At 40.2% G+C, this 25,712-nt stretch overlaps 1 protein-coding gene across 15 annotated transcripts in view; it reads right to left on the bottom strand.

Moving 5' to 3' along the window:
- The window catches only part of ACOXL (acyl-CoA oxidase like), a 360,313-nt gene that overhangs the window by 132,935 nt on the left and 201,666 nt on the right, over positions 1–25,712 (bottom strand). For all 15 annotated transcript variants that reach the window (XR_011525900.1, XR_011525904.1, XR_011525903.1 and 12 more), the window contains one exon: positions 13,775–13,864. Coding sequence is in view for 10 of the 15 variants with exons in the window: in XM_070572146.1 (XP_070428247.1) it covers positions 13,775–13,864 (90 nt within the window). In the remaining 5 variants the exon portion in view is untranslated. The remainder of the gene's footprint in view (positions 1–13,774; positions 13,865–25,712) is intronic.

The raw sequence follows: 25,712 nt of genomic DNA, 5'->3' as shown, positions 1-25,712 counted from the left end.
GCGTGCTGAGTCTCTAATGAGCTGGTAAACGACATTTCACATGTGCCATCACAATTCTTTCTGGAAGAATTGAGCATGTCCTCTGTGACTCCAGTGGGGCAGGAGTCTTGGAAGATCATGCCTGGGTTCCTTCGGTTTTTGCCCATGTGCCTGTTCCCTCTGCTGATTTTGTGTTTTACCCTTTTACTACAGTAAATCCTAACCCTGATTATGGCTACATGCCAAGTCCTGTGAGACCTCCCAGGGAACTGTCAAGCCTGAGGGTGGTCTTGGGGACCCTTGACACACACCACTTATAGAATAAGTGTTTCTAGCTGTTGTTAAGCTTCGATTGTGGCTTGAGGTAGTACTTTTCCAGCACATGTCTGGAAGATGTCTGTCTGAAAAATTGGCCAAAGAAGATCTACACAATCTGGTTTTAAGGTTTCTAGTGGTCTCCTTTCTAGCCGACCGTAAAACCAGACCATCCCTGGCTTCCTTCCTCAGCCCGGCCCTGAAAGCCCTTGTATGGATGGGTTCTCACGGCACAGGTGTTCTGCCTCTGTGCTGGCATGTGTCCTCCTGAGCAGGCAACTCAGTCTCCCTGCCGCCCAGCATCCCTGCATCCCTGCCCTCTGTGGTCCAGCATCCCTCCCTTTCATTGCCCACGCTCCCATTTACATGACAAAAGCAAGCCGTCCCTGTTCCTCCCTGTGCTTCCACTTCTCTTCATAGAAACTGTGACTGCAACTGCATTCCCATAACTAAATTAAACAACCTTTCCATAGTGCCCACAAGCTTGCAATTACAGCATTGAATCACAACTTTAGGCTCAAGCAATGTTGAACCACGTGCTTGGGTTTAAAATATACTCCCTAAGAGAAAGTTGTAGAAAAACCTCACACACTTGGAGCACCAGGAGAGAGGGAGAATGTGAATTAGTGCTATGTCTGATTACTGGATATTCTTAAAGAGCAGGTTTTTTAAAAAACAATATTTAGATAGGAGGGAGACAAAAGAACAGGCAATTTTTAAATCTAGACCAAATTCAATGGCAATTCTTAAATAATTCCCCTCAAATAATTTACTTTACTATAGATATCTAAAAAGCTAAAATAATAGGAGGGTAGGGGAGAGGTGCCACTGAGTACCATGTAACATTTTAGTTTTCAGTGGACTAAACTTATGCGTGGCTAGCACTCTAAAAAGGTCTGCATGACTCTTCCTTAGTAATCAGGTCCTCTGCCCGTTTTTTCTCTTTTTTTTAAACTGAGATATAATTGACATATACATTGTATAAGTTTAAGGTGTACAATGTGGTGTTTGATACATTTATACATTGCAGTATGATCACTGCAGTCACATCAGCTAAAACTTTAGCATGTCACATATTTATCATTTTTTGTTGTTGGGAACAGTTAAGATTTATTCTCCTAGCAACTGTGAATCTTATAACACAGTATTGTTGACTCTCATCACTCTGCTGTGCCTTAGATCTCCAGAACTGATTTATCTACTAGTTGTAAGTTTGTGCCCTTAAACAATATCTCCCCAATTTCCCCATCCCCAGCCTCCGGTAACCACCATTCTACTCTTCTGTTTTTATAAGTTCTGTTTTTTTAGATTCCACATATAAGTGAGATCATACAGGATTGTCATTCTCTGACTTATCTCACTTGTCATAATGCTTTTAAGGTCCATCCATGTTGTCACAAATGGCAGGATTTCCTTCTTTCTCATGGCTGCATAATTCCTCTGTGTGTGTGTGTGTGTGTGTGTGTGTGTGTACACTACATCTTCTTTGTCCATTCACCCAGTGATGGGCACTTAGGTTGTTTCCGTATATTGGCTATTGTGGATAATGCTGCAATGAACATGGGTGTGCGGATATCCCTTTGGGATACTGTTTTCAATTTCCTCAGATACATACACAGGAATGAGATTGCTGGAGCATATGGTAGTTTAATTTTTAATTTTTTGAGGAACCTCCATATTGTTCTCCATAGTGGCTGTACCAATTTACATTGCCACCAACAGTGCACAAGGGTTCCCTTTTCTCCACATCCTAGCCAATATTCGTTATCTCTTGTATTTTTAATAAAAGCCATCCTAACATGCATGAGGTATCTCATTGTGGTTTGGATTTGCATTTCCCTGACGATTGGTGCTGTTAACACCTTTTCATGTACCTGTTGGCCATCTGCATGTCTTCTTTGGGAAAAATGTCTATTCAGGTCCTTTGCCCATCTTTTAATTGTATTATTTTCTTTTTTGCTGTTGAGTTGTATGAGTTCCTTATATATTTTGAAAGTTAATCCCTTATCAGATATATGGCTTACAAATGCTTTCTCCCATTCGGTAGGCTGCCTCTTCATTTTACAGATTGTTTCTTTTGCTGTGCAGAAGCTTTTTAATTTGATATAGTTCCACTTGTTTATTTTTGCTTTTGTTGCGTGTGTTTTCGGTGTCATATCCAAAAAAACTGTTGGCAAGACCAACGTCTAGGAGTTTTTTCCCCTGTGTTTTCTTCTAGAAGTTTTAGTTTCAGTTCTTATGTTTAAGTATTTAAACCCCTTCAAGTTAATTTTTGTGAGTGCTGTAAGGTAGGAATACAATTTTATTCTTTTCCATGTGGATATCCAGTTTTCCCAACTCCGTTTACTGAAGATGCTATCCTTTCCCCACTGAGTATTCTTGGCTCCCTTGTCAAATATTAGTTGACTGTATATGCATGGGTTTATTTCTGGGCCCTTGGTTCTGTTCCATTGGTCTATGTGTCCTTTTTTATACTGGTACCGCATTATTTTGATTATTATAGCTTTGAAATATAGTTTGAAATCAAAAAGTGCGATGCCTCCAGCTTTGTTCCTCTTTCTCATGATTACTTTGGCTCTTTGGGATCTTTTGTGGCTCCACACAAATTCTAGGATTGTTTTTCTATTTCTGTGAAAAATGCCCTTGGAATTTTGATAGGAACTGCATTGAATTTATAGATGGCTTTGGGTAGTATGGAAATTTTAACATTAATTCTAACATTAATTTTAACATTAACATTTTAATATTAATTCTTCTGACCCATGAACATGGGACACATTTCCATTTATTGCCTTCTTCAATTTCTTTCATCAAAGTCTTATAGTTTTCAGTGTACAGATCTTTCACCTCCTTGGTTATATTTATTTCTAAGTATTTCATTGTCTTTGATGCTGTTATAAATGAGATTGCTTTCTTGATTTCTTTTTCAGTTACTTTCTTGTTAAGGTATAGAAATGCAACTGATTTTTGTATGTTGATTTTGTATCTTGCAACTTTACTAAATTCACTTATTAGTTTCAACAATTTTTTTGGTGGAGTCTTTAGGATTTCAATATATAAGATTATGTCATCTGCAAATGGAAAAAAATTTTACTTCTTCCTTTCCAATTTTGATGTCTTTTATTTCTTTTTCCTGCCTAATTTCTTGAGTAAGGGCTTCTAGTACTCCCATTCTACATAGCAATAATAGAAAAAAAAGCTCTCAAACTTTTACTGTTGAATATGATGTTAGCTGTGGTCCTGGGATATATAGCCTTTATTATGTTCAGGAATATTCTTTCTATGCTCCATTTGTTGAGAGTTTTTATTATGAAAGGATGCTGAATTTTGTCCAATGCATTTTCTGCATCTATTGGGATTATCATATGATTTTTATCTTTCATCCTATTAATGTGGTGGATCACTTTTATTGATTTACGTATGTTGAAACACCCCAGTACCCCAGGAATAATCCCACTTGATCACGGTATATGAGCCTTTCAGTGTGTCGTTGAATTCAGTTTGCTAGTATTTCTTTTGAGAAGTTTTGCATATATATGCATCAGAGATATTAGTCTATATCTATAGTTTTCTTTTCTTGTAGTGTCTATATCTGCTTTGGTATCAGGGTAATGCTGCCCTTGTAAAATGAGTTTGACGATGTTCCCCCACTTCTGTTTTTTGGAAGAGTTTGAGAAGGATTGGCGTTAATTCTTCTTTAAATGTTGGTAGAATTCACCAGTGAAGCCATCTCATGCTGGCCTTTCCTTTGTTGGGAGATTTTGATTACTGACTCAATCCCCTTACTCATTATTGACCTGTTCCGATTTTCTATTTCTTCATTATTCAGCCCTGGTAGGGTGTATACTTCTAAGAATGTATCCATTTCTTCTAGGCTATCCATTTTGTTGGTTTACTTGTTCACAGTAGTGTCTTAACAATCCTTTGCATTTCTGTAGTTTCAGTTTTACTGTCTCCTCTTTCATTTCTGAAATTTTACTTATTTGACTCTCCTCTTTTTGTCTTAGTGTAGCTGAAGGTTTGTCTATTTTGTTTATCTTTTCAAAAACTCAGATCTTACTTTCATTGATCTTTTCTATTGTTTTTCTGGTCTCTACTTCATTTGTTTCTGCTCTGATCTTTGTTATTTCCTTCCTTCTGTTAACTTTGGGCTTAGGTGGTTCTTCTTTGTCTAGTTCTTGGAGGGGTAAAGTTAGGTTGTTTATTTGGGGTCTTTCTTTTTTCTTAATGTAGGCATTTATCACCATAAATGGCCCTCTAAGAACTGCTTTTGCTGTGCCCTGTAAGTTTTGGGATATTGTGTTTCCATTTTCGTGTTTTCAAGATATTCTTTTACTTCCCTTTTAAATTTCTTCTTTGAACATTGATTATTGAGAAGTGTGTTGTGGAATTTCCACATAGTTGCGAATTCTCCAGTTTTCCTCCTGTTATTGATTTCTAGTTTCACATGATCGTGGTTGGAAAAGAGACATAGTATGATTTCAGCCTTGTTAAATTTGCTAAGACTTGTTTTGTGACCTAACATATGATCTATGCTGGAGAATGATCCATGTGCACTTGAGAAGAATGTCTACTCCGCTGCTGTTGGATGGAATGTTCTGTTTATGTTTGTTAGGTCCATTTGGTCTCAAGTGTAGTTCAAAGCCAATGTTGCCTTATTGGTTTTCTGTCTAAATGATCTATTCATTGTTCAAAGTGAACAGAAAGTGGGGAACAGAAGTCCCCTAATATTATTGTATTGCTGTCTATTTCTTCCTTCAGATCTATTAGAATTTGCTTAATATATTTAGGTGCTTCCATGTGGGGTGCATATACATTTAAAGTTGTTATACTCTTTTAATGAATTGACCCCTTTATCAGTATATAAAGACCTTCTTTGTGTCTTGTTACAGTTTTTGACTTAATCTCTATTTTGTCTGATGTAAGTGTAGCTACCCCTGTTCTCTTTTGGTTTTCATTTGAAAGGAATATCTTTTCCATTCCTTCATTTTGAGTCTATATGTGTCCTTAGAGCTGAAGAGAGTCTCTTATAGGCAGCATATAGTTGGGTCTTGTTTGCTTATCCATTCAGCCACTTTATGCCTTTTGATTGGAGAATTTAATCCATTTATATTTAAAGTGATTATTCATAGGTAAGGACTTACTTACGACTTATTGTTTTCTGGTTATTTTGTAGTTCCCTTGTTCTTTTTTTTTTTTTTTTCCTTTTTTACCATCTTCCTTTGTAACTTTATGATTTTCCATAGTGATATGCTTTGATTCCCTTTTCTTCATCTTTCATGCCTACTATAGGTTTTTGCTTTGTGGTAACCACGATGCTTACATAAAACATCTTATAGAAATAACAGTCTATTTTAAGCTTACAACAACTTCAATCACATACAAAAACTCTACCCATTTACTCTCCCACATTTTATGTTTTTGATGTCACAATTTACGTCTTTTTATATTGTGTATGAATTACCAAATTATTGTAGCTATAGTAATTTTTAATACTTTTGTCCATTAACTTTTAACTAGGATTAAATTTTTAACATACCACCATATTCCAGTATTAGAGCATTCTGAATCTGACTGTATGTTCTCTATTACCATTGTGTTTTATATTTTCATATGTTTTCATGTTACTAATTATCATCCTTTTCTTTCAGCTTAAACAACTCCTTTCATCATTTCTTGTAAGGCAGATCTAGTGATGATGAACTTTCTCAGCTTTCCCTGTTTGGGGAAGACTTTAGCTCCCTTCATTTTTGAAGGACAACTTTGCCAGGTAACATATTCTTGTTTAGCAATGTTTTTCTTTCAGCATTTTGAATATATCATCCACTGTCTCCTGGACTGTAAATTTTCTGCTTAGAAATCCACTAATAGCCTTTTGAGAGTTTCCTCATATTGGAGGAATTTTTTTTCTCTTGCTAATTTTAAAATTCTCTCTTTGTCTTTGATTTTAGACAGTTTTATTATAATATGTATTGGAGAAGATCTTTTTGGGTTGAAATTTTTGAGGGACTTCTGAGCTTCATGAACTTGGATGTCCAAATCTCTCCCCAGATTTGGGAAGTTCTCAGTCATAATTTCTTTAAATAAACTTTTTGCCCCTTTCTCCCTCTCTTCTCCTTCTGAGACTCTAACATGTGTAGATCTCATAGTTCACGTGGGCTTTCTTCATTTTTTTCTTTCATTTGTCTTTGTTCTCCTCTCACTGGATAATTTCATATGACCTAATCTACTTCCTAGGTTCTTTTTCTGCTTGATCAAATCTGCTGTTGATGTTCTCTATTGCATCTTTCATTTCATTCACTGTATTCTTCAGCTCGATAATTTCTGTTTGGTTCTTTTTTATGATTTCTATCTCTTTGTTAAATTTCTTGTTTTGTTCATGTATTGTTTTCCTGATTTCATTGCATTGTCTTTCTGTGGTTTCTTGTAGCTCACTGAGCCTCCTTAAAACAAGTATTTTGAATTTTTTATTGGGAAAATTGCAGATCTCCATTTCTTTGGGGTGATTTACTGGACGATCATTGTGTTCCTTTAGTGGTGTCATGTTTCCTTGTTTTTTCTTGTTCCTTGAAGTCTTGCATTGCTATCTTCATATTTGAAGAAGCAGTCACCTCTTCCGCTCTTTACTAACCGGCTTTGGAGAGAAATACCTCCCCTCCACCCTGTTATGGATTCTGAGGCTTTCTTAGGCCTTCTATGGACACACCTGCTCCACACTTCTTATTCCCTCTTGGGGGGTAATTCTTAAGATTGTATGCCTTCTCTTGATGCTGCAAAACCAGACTTAGTACTGACAGCCTCCCATTTGCTTTCCCGAGAGTGATGCTGAATGCTCAAGTTGGTATGCATTCTCCCAATCCCACAGAGTTGACCTGGCTTTCTGCAGCTTCTCATTAGCTGTCTGCAAAGGCTTGCTCTTGCTGCCCTTGGAGTTGCACACAGGAAACTGGCCACGTAGTAGGGATATGCATGAGTGAAGCATGTAGAGTGTTGCGAGTGCCTGTGAGCCAACCTAGAGGGTCTGTGGGTGAGGTGTCCCCCATGGCTCATAGGCGAGCTTTTTGAAGGAGTCTGCAAAGTGGATGTAGGATCCACATCCCATTGATGCCCTCCAAGAGCCCTGGCTGCTGTTCTCCCAGCCACTCCCTGCCCCCAAGTCATGCATTATACCTCAGTAATCTGAGTGAGGGGAGAAAGAAATGGGCTTCTTGGGCAGTGTCCTGCACAGCTGGGGAAGCTGGGTGCTCACTCACATGCTCTCACTTTCCCCTGTGGGAGAAATAACAGGACAAAAGATCTCTCTCGTCACTGAGCTGTGCCACCTTGGGGGAGGGATGATTCAGGTAAAGTGAGGCTATTCCTCTTACTCTCTTCAATGTGTCCAATCTCAGATTGTTTTTTGCTCCAACAGTGCGCTGGAACTTCTCCACTGGATCCCTGGACTTATACAAAGGCACTCTTGTCCTTGAGTTATAGTCAAAATTGGTGTTGTTTGGGGGGAAGGTGGCAGAAAACTCCTATTCCACCATTTTGATGATGTCTTAGAATAAGCTTGTCTATGTCTACAAAAAGCTTTGTTGTGATTTGGTTAGGAATGTCATTAAATATATAGATCAATTTGGGCATAATTGACATCTTTCCAATCCATGAATATAGTATGTCTCTCCATTTATTTAGGACTTCTTTGATTTCTTTCAACAGCAGTTTGTAATTTTTTAGCATATAGATCCTATACATGTTTGTTGGATTTACACCTAAGTGCTTCATTTTCTTTGGAACAATTGTAAGTGATATTGTGTGCTTAATTTCAGTTTCCACATGTTCACCATTCGTATATAGAAATGTGACTGATTTTTGTGTAATGATCTTATATCCTGTAATCTTGCTGAACTCACTTATTAGTTCTAGGAGGGTTTTTTTGGTAGAGTCCTTGGATTTTCTATGTACACAATCCTGTAATCCGAAAATAGGGACAGTTTTTATTTCTTCCCTTCTAATCTCTATGTCTTTTATTTCTTTTTCTTGCCTTATTGTACTGGTATAACTTCAAGCTCTAGGTTGAATAACAGAGGTGCCAGAGGACATCCTTGACTTGTTCCTGATTTTAGGGGGAAAGCATTCAGTGTTTCACCAGCAAACATGGTGTTAGCTATATTTTTTGTAGATACTTTTTATCAAGTTGAGAAAATTCCCCTCTATTCCCAGTTTGCTGAGAATTTTTATCATGAACAGTTGTTAACTATGTAACTATGTAAAGCAATATGATCAGATGATTTTTTTCTCCTTTAGTCTGTTTATATGTTGGATTACATTGATAGATTTTTGAATGTTGAAGCAGTCTTGCATACCAGGAATAAATTCCATTTGGTCATGGTGTATAATAATTTATACACTGTTGGCTACAATTTATAATTTGTTAATATTTTGTTGAGGATTCCTGTTATCTAAGTTCATGAGATTATTGATATATAGTTTTTCCTTTTTCATACTGTCTACTTTTCATGTCAGAGTAATACCAGCTGTGTAAAATGATTTGGGAAGTGTTCCCTTCTCTTCTATTTTCTGAAAGAGATTGTGTAAAATTCTCCTTTAAATGTTTGATAGAATTCTCCAATGAAACTTAGGCCTGGAGATTTGCTTGGGAGGAGCTCTTTGGATATTACTAAAACTTCAATTTCTGTGAGATTATAGAACTATTCAGGTTGTCTATTTCAAGTTGGTCGAGTTTGGGTGTTTTTAGGTTTTGAGGAATTGGTCAGCTTCTTCTAAGTCATTAAATTGATTAATGTAAAGTTATTTTCTAATATTCTCTCATTATTCTTTTAATTGCTACAGGATATCTAGTGAAATATCTATTGTTTTCATATTTCAGATTGGTTATTTGAGTCTTCTTGTTTTTTATCTTTGTCATTCTTGCTAGAGTGTTATCAATGTTATTGATTTTTTTCGGAGAATTAGGTTCGCCTTTCATGGATTTTCACTAATGTTTTCAACTTCATTGATTTTTCCTCTTTTCTTTATTACTTTCTTTCTTATGCTTAGTTTATGCTTATTTTGCTCCACTTTTTATATTTTCTTGAGGTAGAAACATGGATTATTGATTTGATACCTATTGTCTTTTCTAAAGTAAGCATTCAATGCTATTAATTTCCCTGTCAGCACTGCTTTATCTGCATCCCACATATTTGGTATGTGGGTGTATTTCCCATTAGTTTATAAATGAGACTTCTATTGGGTGTCAGGTCTGGAGGTGATTGGCTATAATCATATGAAAAAGTCCCCACATTGAACCAAAGTGAGCTAACTGGGAGGGCAGGGTGCTGCCTCTTTCCCACAGGCAAAGACCTGAGGTGTGAACTGTCAGGTCCTGCGAGTGAAGTAGAATTCCCCTAGATTAATGCCAGAAGGGGAGGCTGACTGCTGGGCCCAATGTGCCAATGGTAGGGACTAGGATATTGAGCTTGGGGAGCCAGCCTTAATCCATGACAGAGGCCACTCTACCAGGGGCATGATGCCACCCCAGGCAGGCAAACACTGATGAGGCAAGTGCCTCCTCTAACTGCAAAATATGGAGCTAAGAGAAATAAAGTGCTTCAATCCTTATATTAGTATTCAGAATGCATTTTTTCCTTTTCATTCATTCTATGTATTTTTTAAATTTCCTTTGAGACTCCTTGTTTGACCTATGGATTATTTAGAAGTATGTTGTTTACTTTCCAAGTGCTTGGAGGTATTCCTCTTGTCTTTCTGTTATTGATTTCTAGTTTCATTCCATTATGGTAAGAAAACATACTCTGTATGATTTTAGTCCTTCTAAATGTGTTGAGGTTTGTTTTATGGCTCAGGATATGGTCTATCTTGTTGAATGTCCCATGAGTGCTTGAAAAGAGGTGTATTCTGCTCTTGTTGGCCACAGTGTTCTATACATATCAATTAAGTCCTCTTGGTTTATTATGTTGTTCAGTTCCTCCATATCCCTTCTGAGTTTTGGTCTAATAGTTCTATCAACAGCTCAGAGTGATGTGTGGAAGTCTCCAATTATAATTATTGATTTGTCTTTTTCTCCCTTCATCTCTATCAGGTTTTTTCCCTAGTATACAACTTTGCATGGTTTTATTAGTGGTTGCTTTAAGTATGACTCTGTGTGTGTGAGTGTGCATGCACATGAGCATGCTCATGCGTCCATGTGTGTAACTTAACATAGCCTAGTGGTATCAATGTTTTATCACTTCGAGTCATGTGTAGAAACCTTACCTCCATTTAGGTCTTTGTACTCTTTCTTTTTTAAAAAATGTAGTTGTCTGAAGTATTTCCTCTACACACATTGAGCACTACACCAAAAGGTGTTATAATTGTTGCTTCAAATGTCAAATATGATTTTGAAAGCTCATGAGAAGCACAGTGTAGTATATTTACACCTATTTTTACACATTCCAATGCTCTTTCCTTTTTGAAGTCCCAAGCCTTCTTTTGTTATCATTTTCTTTTCTGTTTAGAGAATTTCCTTTAGCCATTTTTTAAGAGCAGAATTGCTAGCAACAAATTCTCTTAGTTTTCCTTAATCTGATAAAATCTTTTCCCCCCTTCAATCTGGAAATATATTTTCACTGAATATAGAATTTGCAATTTACTGTTTTTTTCTTACAATAGTTGAAAATGTTGTGCTAATTCCTTCCAGCCTCCGTGGTTTCAGATGAGAAGTCTGCTGTCACTTGAATTGATGTTCACCTAGAAGCAATGCGTCATTTCTCTCCGTCAGCTTTCAAGATTTTTTCTTTGCCTTTAGTGTTCAGAAGTTTATGATGTGTCTTGTGAATTTCTTTGTTTTATCCTATTTGGGATTCATCCACCATCTCAAATTTGCTGTTTCATGTCTTTCAAGAATTTGGGAAGTTTTCAGGCATTGTTTCCTAAAATACTTGTTCATCTCATCCTCTTTCCTCTCCTTCTGAGATGCTAATGATACAAATGCTAGCTCTTTTGCTATTGTTCTGCAGGTCCTTAAGATTGTTCATTTTCTTCCACTCTGTTCGAACTGGATAAATTCTATTGATCTGTCCTCAATTTTATAGATTCTGTTTTCTGTCATCTCTACTATTGGTGTCATTCCACAAACTTGCTATTTCAGTTATTGTATTTTTAAATTCTATAATTTCCATTTGGTCTCTTTTCATTTCTTCTATCTTTCCTGAAATGTTCTATTATTTTTATTTGTTTCAAGATTTGTAATTACCTTTGAAATATTTTTATAATAGGTACTTTAAAATCTTTGTCAGATAATTCTAACATCTGACAAATGCATCATCATCTTCTCAGCGTCATCATCTATTGATTTGAAGTTGTAGTTTTCCTGGTTCTTTGTATAAGGAATGATTTTCTATTGTATCTAGAGTGTTCAGATATTATATTATGAGATTCTATTTAATCTTGAGGTATAGAACAGGGTCTGGATAGGTGTGTGTGTTCAGCTTCCCAGTGCTGTCACCAATACCACTCTGGCAAAAGTTGTGTAGCAACTCACATTACCTTCTTGCGGACAAGTGGGGTGAAACATTGGCTCTCTCTTAGTCCTACTAATACCAGAGGAAGGCAGTGGGGAAGCATAGTGCCAACTAGCACTGTTTCCCACCACCTTTTTTCACCTCATTGATGCTGGATGAAGAGAGAGGCTGAGCCTCCCACTGGCTCCTGCTAAAACTATGGGAGCAGGGAACAGAGTATTAACCATCCCAGCTCATGCCACTTAATTCCACCGTTGATGCCAGGTGAGAGTGGAGCTCAGCTGGAGCCACTGGGCCCCTTTGGTATGGGAGTGAGAGAGCAGGGAGAGGGGGATCAGAGTGCCCACTAGTCCTGCTTCACACTGTCGATTTAGTTTCTTGCTGCAGTGTGGGTGTGTAGCTTCAGCTCCTCACTGGGTGTACTGACACCGGGGATGGGGGGAATATGGAGTGGCAACTAGCCCTGACTCACACCTCCTGGTTTAGTCTAGTTGATGCCAGGCAGGGGTAGGGGCTCCACTCCCCACTGGACCCTGCTGACACTGGGGTAGAGGGTGGAAGCATACTGGTGATTAGCCCCACCTTAGGTCACTTCACAGGGTCTTGTTCCTGTTGTGTGGAGGTGAAGGCTTAGCTCACCAATGGGCTCTGCTGACATTACCCTGATGAGAGAATCAGCTCTACCTCCTTCCACCAGGCAGAGGATGGAAGATTAACTCCCTGCTCAGCCGTTCTACCACCACCACGAGGGAGAATGGGAGTGCTACCACCTGCTAGCTGCCACGGCCTACTTCCTTGGATCGGAGCCATGTGGAAGATCAGTTCTTGCTAGGTGCTGCTGACATTGGTGTGTGTGTGGCTGATGTAGAGTGAATATTGCCTACAAGGTTTTCTGCTGTTAGGCTACCATCTTCCCTGGCTTTGGATACTTTGCCTGTGCCTGTTAGAGATTCAGGGCATATATGCCCAGTCCAGGATTTATGGGGGACAATAAAGAAGTTCCGAGAACTCACTGCCACTTGCTTCCTCCAGTCCCAGTTCCTAGGCAGCCTGCCTCCTTCTTCCCCTCTTTCAGAGTCTTCCTGTGCTTCTTTGTTGTGTCATGTCCAGGCTGGAGGACCTGGGAGGGACAGGGCCACTCCATCTTAGCAGAACCCGAAGTCCCTATTCTTCTTTTATAAAAACACCCAATTGTGATCACATTCTATATACAATTTTATATCATTTTTACTTAGCAAATCATCAGTTTTTAATTTCTGTAATAAACTCTTTGTAAGTACAGTTTTAAAGGCTACATAATCCCCCACTGAGTGGCCAGAACATGATTTACAGAATCACTTTCCTATTGTTGAAAATTTAGATTCCAACACTATTGCTGTAATAAATAACATACTAATGAAAATGTTTGTGCCCTAAAGTTTTTCTGTATTTAGGATTATTACCTTAGACAGTCCCACAAGTAGAGCCACACACAGCCCAATAGCAGTATGGCAGAGTACCCGTTTTGTTCTCATCAATCCTGGGACTTCAACAGGCTCTTCAATACGAGTCCGTTTGATAGAGAAAAGAAAACAGCACCGCGGTACGCCCTCACGTGCATTTCTCTGACCACTAGTGAAGCTGATCAATTGCCCTCCTTTTGTAAATTGACTTTTCATGTCTTTCGCCTGTTCATCTTCCGGGGCCTTACATACTCTTTGGGAAAAGCCTTCGCAGTAGAAGAATCTGACTCAATATGTACAAGAAGTAGTTTTCTTAAACCACAAAAGATGCAGTTCCATGTCAAAGATCAGCAGAGAGAAATAATTTAATCGTCCCATTCTCGACTGCAAAAACCAAGTGCCCAACAGGAAAACACCTGCCAATTAAATGAAGACATCAGATAAAGATAAAACATATGAAACACTTAAGATTTCTGGATAACTCTTAATCTTGAAAATTACGCCGTTTAAGAAGAATAAACACTTCCTGAATCTTACCTGCAGCAGAACAACATTGTCACCTTCAAAAGTTACAAACACATCTGTGTCACATTTCAAGCCGGAGATTCGGTTTTCCATCATGTAACCCTATTGCAAAAAAAGGGAAAAGAAACACATTTTAAATTTGCAACCCCATCGTTAAGAAGGACTAACATTTTCTTCGAAATTAAAAAAAAATACAGAAAATTGAAAAGAAGAAAATAACTATATTTCTCCTACCCAGAATAGACATCTAAGAACTTTGATCCATCTCATGAGCCTTTGGTGCATAAATATTATTTTAGGTATTGCCTTCATTAGTAGTGAAAACAGCCATGTCATGTTTTTCCAAAGTATTTCAACAAATTATCCTGATTTTTTCCTCTCTCTCTCCCAAATCTTGTCAATTCTAATACATGTGAAGGTATTAGTAATTGTGCCCTAAAATATGCAGAAGAATGATGCCTCCCTTCTACCCCGCCCCAAACCCCTTTAAAATTAGCAAATAAACCCAGGATTCTTGGGAGACAACACGAAAATGCTAAATGTCCACCCTGCATCTTAATATCATTAAATACTCGGCATCACGAATTTACACTCCAGCCTCCAGCTAGTTTTTTTCTTCTTTACTTCCTGAAATCTTTATTTAAATAACAGCCACCTGCTGCTCATTTTCAAAGCGTTGATAGTGTTTTGCCCACAAACTGGGGAGAATCCGCTGCTCGGGAGGAAGTGGATCAGCCCCAGGCAAACGTGATGGGAGCAAAGTTTGCCTTTGTTTGGCCTCAGGCCTTTCTCCTCCTGGGGGCCTCCGCGTTGTGTCTTCCAGCTCATTGTTCCCCCCATTAAATCTCTAGAACCTTCCTCACTCTCAAACTCCGAGTCCACAAATCAATCCTGCCTAAGTCAGAAATATGGGAGGCGACTCTCCTGTTACTTCTCCCAGGAGGCTTTGCATTGAGCACTCTAGCTCTGCCTAGGGAATGACGAGATTTAGCCCCTGTTGAAATTTTCAAGCCCCAGGGGCTACAGAGGGTCCCAGAAGGGTGCTCATAGGGGCAGCCACATCCTCCAATCTCCAGGCGCCCTTAACGTCTTGGGGGACCAGCTTCATTTCTGAAAACAGTCACTAGAGTCGCAGAAGCCAGCGTTTCCTGGGTACCACTGCCTGCAGAGCCCTAAAGTCCTGTGAGCGTCAGCGCTTCCCGCCCCGAGAGCCATCCTCTGACGCCCCTCCACCGTCCCTTTTCCCCCTCAGCGGCAGGGCAGTCTGGGCAGACCACCGGGACAGTGTTGTCATCTATAGTTTACAGAAGCAAAGGGGTCTCCACAAACCCAAGGGAATCTTAATGACTTCCATAAAGGTAAACTGATTGTATTTATGGATAAAAAAATTAGGAACATTTCCAACCTGGAGAAGTTCAACCTCCCCTCAGCCCATCTCCCCCCAACATAACCACAGGGTTAAACCAGCCCCACAGGCAAACCACATGAAATCAGGTTCTGACTGAATGTGACCGTGCCTCCGAGTGTTTCCCCTGCAAGGGCCATGGCTGACTCATTTTCATCATCATAATTCTACAATTTATCGAGCATCCACCGCAAGCCAGATTCTGTGCTGGATGCTTCACCCAAACTTCGTCTATCATTTCACTTCATGCTTTTCATCCTCACAGCAGCCCTGTGAGGTACGTGTTACCCCATTTCACAGATGAAGAAAGTGAGGCTTGAGGGCCGTATCGGAATGTTCTTGAACAATCTCTCGGGTTCTGTTGTGGACAAGATTAACACTAAATTTACCACCTCAGTTATACATAAGAAGCCCAGCTGCTGAGTGCTCAAAATAATAATTTTGAAGAGACTAAATACGTGTCCTCTGCATATTTTGTTCTGGGCTCCCCCCGGAAAGGAGGGAGGAACGGGTCCTTCGTTGTTCTCAGACACTTCTGGACTGTTCACGCTCTGCCTTGGAAACCAGGCCATGAGAGCCTGAGAGATAACCTGCTCAAAAGAATCAGCAAAAAAATACCAATATCCTCCCAGAGGACGGGCAGTGGAGTCCTGTGACCACAAAGACCTTCTACCTTCTATGAACTAGTTCTTCAAATGCAAGAGAACTGATTTCTCTTCTAGGTGGTGAAACTCAGCTTTGAACCCCTCTTCTCGTTTGAAAACCGAGTTAAACCGCGTGTCTGTTCTGAAGACTCTGGACTCTCCGGAGCCCTGACAGAGCTGAGGTGACAAGGCTCACAGGCCCCAGAGAGCCCGCAGGCGACTGAAAACGGAACAGCTGAGAGAAAACCCAAATGCCAACCACGTGCAAGGCAGCGACTGCCCTTTCTAATCTCCTCAAACTACCAGGAGCATATTTTCCTCAGAATAGGCCAGAGAGGCCCATCGTCACAGAAGCCGACATCCTTGGGACATCCGAGGTGACCCGTTTAGAAACTAACAAGGTTCAAAAAGTCCTAGGCACCCGTGTCCTGTGTGACTGCGTGTGCGAGTTTAGAGAAACACGCCACATAGAGAACTTAGTGGCTGCGGACTTGCCGCCGTCTTGAGAAAAGTAAATTCTAAATTTGGGGGGGGGGGCCTAATTCTTTGGGGAGAAAGGATTACAAACACTTTGTGTATGTGTCTGTGTCATTTTCTAATTAAAAGTGAACTTTTGGGGTTTTTTATTAATTACTAGAAGCAATGCATAAGCATTAAAACAATCAGAAAATAGAGAAAAATGAAAGGAAAAAAGATAAAATCATCTATAATCTTACAAGGTGGGAAATAAAAGGGTGCCTAAGAAGGAAAGACCCCCAAGAAAAAAGCTTGGGATGGGAACTGGGGATTGCAAGGATGGAGGTCGGTGTCAGGGGGAGGCAGATAGTGAGAGACCCAGAAACCAACAGAGCAGATGTGGGCAAAGTGAGCCATGGAATGTTCTGGAGGGAGGAGAAATATGATTGCACATGGCTGCCTGAGACGCTTTCCATGCCAGGTCACGACCCAGCACTTGTGACCTTCACAAGGTTTAATAAACCAGCACCACAGGATGTGCAGAGAGAAGGGACAGTCACAGAGGCCATTACTGACAGACAATTTTATGTTCTGCGTTACATATGATGTATCATCTCCACTCTTCACTACAACATCTCAGCATCCCAGTTTAGGGGTGAGGAAGTTGAGGGTCAGTGAGGTTTTCCCTCTCTGCTCCCGACACCCTGGCCTTGCCCCCTTCCCCGGGGTTTTGCGGTGCTGTTCCCTGTCTGGAGCACCCCCCCAGATCTCCATGGGGTTCTCTGCCTCATCTCATTCCGTCTCTGGTCAAAGTTCCCATTGCAGGAAGGCCATCTCTGGGCCTTCTGTCTACAGCAGCTGCCCCACCCACCACCCTCACTCCCCACCTCCTTCCCTCAGTTTGTTCTTCTTCCTAGCATTTCCTGTGTCCTTCTAAGAAGAGGACACTAGGACACAGACACACAGAGAGGGAAGACAGCGTGAAGACACAGGGAGGAGGAGACAATCGTCCACAAGCCAAGGAGCGAGGACTCAGAAGAAACCAGCCCTGCCGACACCTTGATCTGGGATCTTCAGCCTCCAGAATTGTGAGAAAATAAATAGCTCTTGTTTAAGTCACTTGGTCTGAGGTACTTTCTTACGGGAGCCCAAGTCATGCACACACACACGTGTGTGTGTGTGTGTGTGTGTGTGAAGTGTTATCTTGAATCTTGCTTGCTCATGACCAGAGGTAAATCAACGTGAATTGCTTCTCCAATGAGTAAACTCTTTGGAGTCCAAAGAAATCTTTCTCTAAGCCATCATCTCAAGGCACTCAATAGCACTTTGGGTTTTCATTAAAAAATGAAATGGTAGTTCCCATAAGTTTTCCTCTTTCCACATTGGATTCCTAAGTGGGGGCATCTGCTTACACGTTTCTGGTTGGGGTAGTGGGGAGAGATGAGAAAAAAGAGGGGAATGAGGGAAGAAACAGGTTTCATCCCCCAAAAGTGAATAATATTTTCCATTAGCTTACTTCACTCTTAATAAAAAAAAGAAATGTGGAATAGACAGAGGGAACTCTAAACTCCACGTTCCCAAAGCCAGCAGGATCCTCACGGGGGACGCAGCCCAGAATCTGGCCTCCGCGAAGAAAGAGCACATTGAGAAGATGTGTTACTCTATCTCTGCCTTCTGGGTTACATCCAGCCTCTTAGCAAGTAATTGTGAATGTCATTAAGGTTGTGTCCCGTTTCAGGGAGAGCCTCACAAAACATATTTTATGAATCAAATGTTGTACACTAAAAGTTTAATATTTTCCTGCTGTTTTTAACATCTCTGAATTTTTTTTACTGTATGATTACATTTAATAAATGTATCGGAACAAATTAGAAACAGGCTTTCTTCCCCCCTTTTGGATACATTGAGGGTAAATTTCACTAATGTGAAAGAAGAAGAAACAGACAAAAATCAATCTTATTTGTTAGGGGAGGGGGAGGGTCAATTGAAAATATAGATACCGACCCACCGACCAGGAGAGCTGTATTAATTTTACACCCATAGCTGTATACCAACGCCCCGAATGGGGGAAAACCCCTATGTGTGGGCAGCTGATGTGTGCAAAATTCACTGTACCCTTTCCTGTGACCGCTGTGATCTCAGTGGGGTCTTCTGGCAGCCAGAGTTTAGGGCCCAGCAGATGATGGATGTTCTGATGGAGGCGACGGCGAATTGTCTGGCCCTGCCCTGTACACTTTGAGGTAAGACTGCACCCTCAGGGCTTATGAACTGGGGAGAGTGCATGGGAGGGAATTCATTTGTGGGTCCCACCACGAAATGTATACTGAGGGTCTCGTGTCACAAGCACCATGCTACACACTGCAAACCATAAACACGGTCCTGTCCTCAGGTGACAGAAAAGCATTGGTCAGATAATTTAAAAAGTTTCTGGTAAGTGCCAGAAAAGAAAAGATCTGGGTTCCATGAGAAAAAAATAACAAGAAAGACCTCTTCAAACCTAGCTGTCACAGAAAGTTTTCAGAGGGCTTGTTCAACTTGGAACCTTAAAGAAGAGATGTCAGCCAAGCCAGGAATGAGAGAAAACTTGCTTCTGGTGAGAGAACAGCGTGTGCAAACACCCCAAGGCCATGAAGGAGCACAGAATTTCCGGGACTAAAAACAAGGTTGGGCTGGAGGTAGAGAGTGGGGCACAGAGTGGCCCACAGGTAAGACTGGAGAGGCAGACAGGAGTCAAGCTGACTTAGAGCCTAAGAAGCCATCTCGGGGATTCATTTTATGTTTAGTTTAGTTGTAACGTAAAGTCATAAAATAATTTTAAGCTTTGGAATAAAATGACTTGTGATTGTAAAAGACGGCTCCAGCTGCTGAGTGAGCACAGCCTATTGGAGGCAAGAGAGAAGGAGTTGGACTAGTTTTGGTGTGAAGATGGGAGACGTGGGTGGCATTGAGACAGAAGGAGAAGAGCTGGAGAGGGTTGGGTGTGCACATGAGAAAGAGAAAGGCTGGGCCTCATGAGCAGTGGTGTACGGTGTGGTGGTCACTGAGTTGGAGGATCATGGCGGAGGAGTATATTCGTGAGGAAAGATCAAACATTCATCTGTAAATGCTGGATGTGAGAATCAGTGAGACAACCAAGAGGACTGGTTCCAATGAAAGTTAGATGCAAGACTCTGGAGATGTGAAAGATATCTGGGATAGAGATATAAATTAGAGAGTCCTCACCATATAAGTAGTATTTAAAGCCTCCAGAAGGGACAGAATTATCAAAAGTGTGGTGAGGACCCAGGCTCACATTCTAGAAAATGCCAACATTTGAAGGTGAGGTAGAGGAAAACTGGTGGGGGAGACTAAGAAGAGAAAGAAGCCGAAAGCAAGCCAGAGAGTAGGGTGCCCTGAAAGCTGAGAGAGGGTGTGCCCAGGAGGGAGAGGTCTACCATGACAAATGCTGCTGGCAGCTCAGGCAGGCGAGGACCAAGAAGGGTCCTTTGCGGAGCCAGCATGGTGGTGTAGTGGTTAAGTTCACGCACTCCACTTCAGCGGCCCAGGGTTTGCAGGTTTGGATCCTAGACACGGACCTAGCACCACTGGTCAAGCCATGCTGTGGCGGCATCCCACATAAAATAGAGGAAGATTGGCACAGACGTTAGCTCAGGAGCAATCTTCCTCAAGCAAAAAGAAGGAAATTGGCAACATACATTAGCTCAGGGCCAATCTTCCTCACAAAAAAAAAAAAGAAAAAAAAATGGAGGGTCCTTTGGACTGAGTCCCAGGGACAAAAACAGTTGCAAGGAGCGGGAGAAGGCAGATTTGCTTGGGACATCTGTCATTGGCAATATGGCAGACTAGATAGTCTTTAAAAAAACTAACTCTCCAGTAGAAACCATCAAAAATATGCTTAATAAAATATTTTTTAAAAATCACTTTGAATGCATATTAAGCTGATAAAAATACTCTAGGCTGAACACAGTGAGGGAGCATGACTCCAAAAGGGTAGAAAGTGTTGAGGCCAGGTAAGAGGTCACATAAAGATGCAAACACAGGCATCTGGCAAACAAGGCCTACCATGGGTGGGCTAAGAGAACACCACCTCTCCCTCAAAAAGAGAATGAGGAAATTTGCTAGTTTCAGCTCTGGGGTGGGTGGAAGGGAAAAAACATCTCTCCTTAGAATTTTCGGCCATAGCCTGCATCTGGGGCCAGAATGCATGCTTCCCACGAGGCCCTCAAAGCCACGCGGAGGGGCCGGTCTACAGTGGGCTGCAGTCTCCAGGCTCCCAGCAGAGGTAAATACACGTCCTCTCTGGCCTGAAAGAACTACCAAGATAAAGTTCCAAAAGTCATGGACTCAAGGAAAAAAAAAATCACAAAACACCAGGGGAGATAAGGGACAATCAGGAGAACAGATCACAATCAGCAGACTGGAACCTGCAGAGGCAGCAGATGCAGCTCCCAGCCTAATACCCCCGGAAGGAGATCATGCAAAGAACACGGAGAGACGGCGTTCAAAATGACATTGGCCTAAAATTTCCCAGAAGTGACGCAAATCCACACCTTCAGCAAACCCAAATGACCCCAAATAGGAAAGATAAAAAACAAACTTAGGGGCCGGCACGGTGGCCACATGGTTAGTTCGCAGCCCCCACTTCCACAGCCCGGGGTTCACCAGTTTGGATGCTGGGCCTGGACCTACACACTGCTTATCAGGCCATGCTGTGGCAGCACCCTATTTGGAAGAACTAGATTGACCTACAACTAGGATATACAGCTATGTACTGGGGCTTTGGGGAGAAAAAAAAAAGAATGATTTGCAACAGATGTTAGCTCAGGGCCAATCTTAAATAAATAAATAAATAAATTCATACTTAGATATATTTTAGTGAAACCACAGATCATCAAAAAAATAAAATATCTTAAAAGAAGCAGAGAGAAAAAATAGATTGCCGTGAAAAATTAGAATTAGACAGACAGCTGATGCCTCAGCAACAAGGGAATCCAGAACAATAGTAAAAACTTCAAAGAGCCAAGAGAAAATAACTGTCGACCATGAACTCTACACTTAATGGTATCCAATCTTTCAAGATTGAACATGAGATCAAGACATATCCAGACACATGAAAATGAGGTCTACCACCATAGACCCACACTAATGGAAGCCCGAGGACGGGACTCTAGGAACAAGGAAAACGACTTAAAGGATGCAAGAAAGAGTTATGGGCAAAGAAATTGGTAAAAGGTGGCAGTTCTAAAGGAACCCTGATTCCACATAAAAATAAATATGATGGTTAATTTGTAGGACTAAAGGACGCAGTCCTGGAGTAACAGACAACGATACGCTAAAAGGTGGGAGCTGGTGATTAGCGAAAGGAATCTAAGCTCTTGTATTGTTGGAAGAAAGGAAAGACGATAACTAACTCTAGACTTCGTGTGATATGTGTACATGCTACCACTGCTACAGTGACCGCGAAATGAACATAGAGTGAAAACCGGAAGAAGGAAGAATGGAAAGGGGAAAAAAATAATAAATCTGAAAGCAATTAAGAAGGCCAAATAAGCAGAGATAAGACAGAACAACTAGAGAGCACAGAGTAAGATGGAAGAAATGAACTCAAACATATCAGCAACGGCAAAAAGTATTTGGACTAAACAGATAAAAATGAGCTTGTGAGAGTGAATTAAAGAAGCCAGATCAGTGTTGTTTATAAGAAACATAAATTTAATATAGTAAAACAGAAAAGTTTAAAGAAAAAGGATATAACAGATAAATACCAACCAAATGGAAGTTTTTGTCCTAATATTAATTTTGGACAAAATACATTCTAAGGCATTACTAGAGCAAAAGAGAGTCACTCCAGAAGGATCAAAGACTCAATGCACTAGGAAGATAGAACAATTCTACTGTAGACATCAAAGAGCACAACTTCAAAATAATGAAACCAAAATTGGTAGAATTACAAGGAGACACTGACACATCTACCATCAACAGTGGGAGATGTTAGCCCACTCAACAATTGATAGATCAGACAAACCAAATAATAAATATTCTTTGCTAAGAATAGGGAATATTTGAACAATGCCATGAATAAGCTTGATCTCCTGGTCACATTTAAAACCCTGCACCCAGGCCCGGCCTGGTGGTGGAGCAGTTAAGTTCACACGTTCTGCTTCGGTGGCCCGGGTTTGCCAGTTAGGATCCTGGGTGTGGACATGGCACCTCTTGGCACACCATGCTGTGGTAGGCATCCCACATATAAAGCAGAGGAAGATGGGCATGGATGTTAGCTCAGGGCCAGGCTTCCTCAGCAAAAAGAGGAGGGTTGGCAGCAGTTAGCTCAGGGCTAATCTTCCTCAAAACAAACAAACAAACAAACAAACAAACAAACAAAAAACCCTCCACCCAATTAAAGAACACACACATACACATACAGCACATTTCTCTGAAGAACACATGAAAACTGTCCGTGTTCTAGGTCACAAAGTAGGTCATAGTAAATTCCAAAAAAAATCTGTACTACACTGGCCATTTTCTCTGACTACAATGGAATTAAGTGGAAAAATCAATATAATAATTATTATAATGACAATAACAACAAGACAGTTACTAAAAAGAAGGCAGTACAATGGTTCTACTCCATAGCTGAACTACCTGCGTTTAAACCTTGGCTCTGCCAACTCAGGAGCTGTGCTATCTTGGGCAAATTGCTTAAACTCTCAATGCTTTGTTTTTCGCATACATAATATTGGGGTCATAACAGTTCTCCTTTGTAGGGTTGTTGTGAGGATGATATAAGTTAATCAACATAAAATGTGAAGACTGGTGCTTGAATCATAGTAAGAATTCAACAAAGTTTGGCTATTACAATTTTTAAATAGTAGACATTAGAAAATTTAAAAAACGTACTTAACTAATTCATGGTTCAAATAAACCATCATGGAAATTGAAATACATTTAGAATTGATAAATAGAAAATCTTACATATCAAATCATGGTTGATCAGTCAAAGCAGTATTTAAAAAGAAAAGTTATGGAGCCGGCCTGGTGGCATAGGAGTTAAGTTTGCACACTCTGCTTTGTTAGTCCTGGGTTTGTGGGTTTGGATCCCGGGCATGGACCTACTTACTGTTCAGCAAGCCATGCTGTGGCAGCATCCCACATACAAAATAGAGGAAGATTGGCACAGATGTTAGCTCAGGGACATTCTTCCTCAAGCAAGAACAAAAAAGTTATAACTTTAGATGTTTATTACAGAAAAGGAGAAACGGCAAAAATTAATGAGGTAACATCGAAGTTAAGGTGCTAGAAGAAGTGCAGGAAAATAAACCCAAAGAAAGTAGAAAGAAAGAAATAATGAAGATAAAAACCAATGAAATGGAAAAATCATGTTCAATTTGGAGAGGGTCAATAGAGCCAACAGTTTATTATTTGAAAAAAAACACAAAAATAGATGAAGAGATAAAGGGAAAGGCAAAAGAAACAATATTAGCAGTGGCAAAGGGAACATAACTACAGATACAGCAGGAATAAAAAGATAAGAAAGCATTATGAACCTTATGCCAATAAATTTTTAAACCAAAAAGAAATGGACAAGTTACTAGAAAAATATAAATACCAAAAGACTCAAGAAGAAATAGAAAACCTGAATAGCTATAACCACCAAAGAAAGAGAAGCAATCATTTAAAATGTCCCCAGAAAGAAACTATGAGCCCTATATGCCTTTACAGGTATTTGTACAAAATATTCAAGGAATAGATAATTTGATTTTATACAAACTCTTCGAGAGAACAGAAATACAAGGAAAATCCCCCCACAAGTAATTTAATGAAAGAGTTATAACTTTGATATCAAATTATCAAATCAGACAAGGGCAGTCCTAGGAAGAAATAACACAGGTCCACGTCACTCATGAGAACAGATGGAAAATCCTAAATGAGTACTAGCAGACAGAATCAACAGTGTATTAAACACACACACACATCATGACTAAGTTGTATATATCCCCAAACTCAAGATTTATTAAACATTAGAAAATCTGTTAACATAAATTCACCGCATAAACAGACTCAAAGGAGGAAAAGCTGCAACTATCTCAGTAAAATAAATGTACATAAGTAATTCCATAAAATTTAAATCCATATGATGTTTAAAACAAAAAAAGAACGCACATACAAACACACAACAGTCCTTCATAAACTAAAGCTAAAACATACCTGCCTTAAGATGATAAAGAACATCTGCAGGAAACCACCCCAAATAACATCCCTAATGGTGCAACAGTAACCACAGGCCCTTCAGAGTCAAGAATAAAATACAGGTGCCTGTTGTCAACTACTGCTTTTAACCATTGCACTGGAAGTCCTCACCACTTCAATAATACTACAAAGAAATAAATGTACATAACTGCAAAGGAAGAAACAAGCTATCATTTTTGGAGGTGATATGATTATCTTCATAGGAAACATAAAAGAACGATGAACATTATTAGAATTATTATGACAGTTTAACAAAGTTGCTGGATACAAGATCAATATACAAAATTAAACTTCATTTTTATACACCTGCCTGAAGGATTAGTTAGAAACTATTTTTAAAACTATCATATATACTTTAATAGGTATCTGCTCAGCTACCACTCTCTGAGAACTGTCTCACCACCCGCACGAGTGGGGCTTCAGCAGGCATGTTCTTGATATATGACTTCATTCCCTAACCAAAAAGGACTGAGTCGGAAAGGACTCTAACCTTAACTGAGCCAGGCAGGGATTTAGCACTGGATCTAGGAGACGGCATCTCAGGGTGCAGCTGGAATGGAGACGCTGTAAACTCCGTAGCTAAAGGACAGCCCCAATGCAGAGGGGGAAGGAGAACGGGCAGACACCAGAGACGCAAAGGCTGAGACTATGGGTCCCGAGCGAAAGGAAGGAGAGACGAAGAGCAGAGCTGCCTCAACTCTAGACCCCGTCCCAGTTCCTGGTCCTCGTGAGGATTCCAGAACACACCTCTCTCTCTCTCCTTAAGATATATCCTCCTTTGAGCAAGTTTGTAACAGATCTCTTTCACTTGCATCCGAAAGAATCTTAACTAAGATGATCACAAATTCAGAAGTCAACTTGCGAGGCTCCATTTTCTCCCCCTCCTTACTTCCTTGATGTGACGGGGAGAGTCCCTCTGGAGAGTTATGAGCCATTTCTAGAGAAAGTAAGATGAGAATATAGTAGATTCAAATTTTGGCAAATTGGCCCAGGATTGATGCCAGCTCTCTCCATTATTCTCTCAAATATCTGGATGCTACCCATTCCATATAAAATTTATAGTCACCTTATTTATGCCCTTAAGAAGTTTGGGCTGAGATCTTCAAAGGCATGTTGCCAATAAAATGGATTGTCCTTGGGTCATTTTAGTAATCCCTCTTTCCTTTATCAGAGATGAGAGTCAGTTTTACTGCCTGCT

This window comes from Equus przewalskii, chromosome 14 (genome assembly GCF_037783145.1).
Source record: "Equus przewalskii isolate Varuska chromosome 14, EquPr2, whole genome shotgun sequence".
Taxonomy (NCBI): domain Eukaryota; kingdom Metazoa; phylum Chordata; class Mammalia; order Perissodactyla; family Equidae; genus Equus; species Equus przewalskii.
The sequence above is the reverse complement of the archived record's forward strand: the minus strand, read 5'-3'. Positions and strand labels throughout refer to the sequence as shown.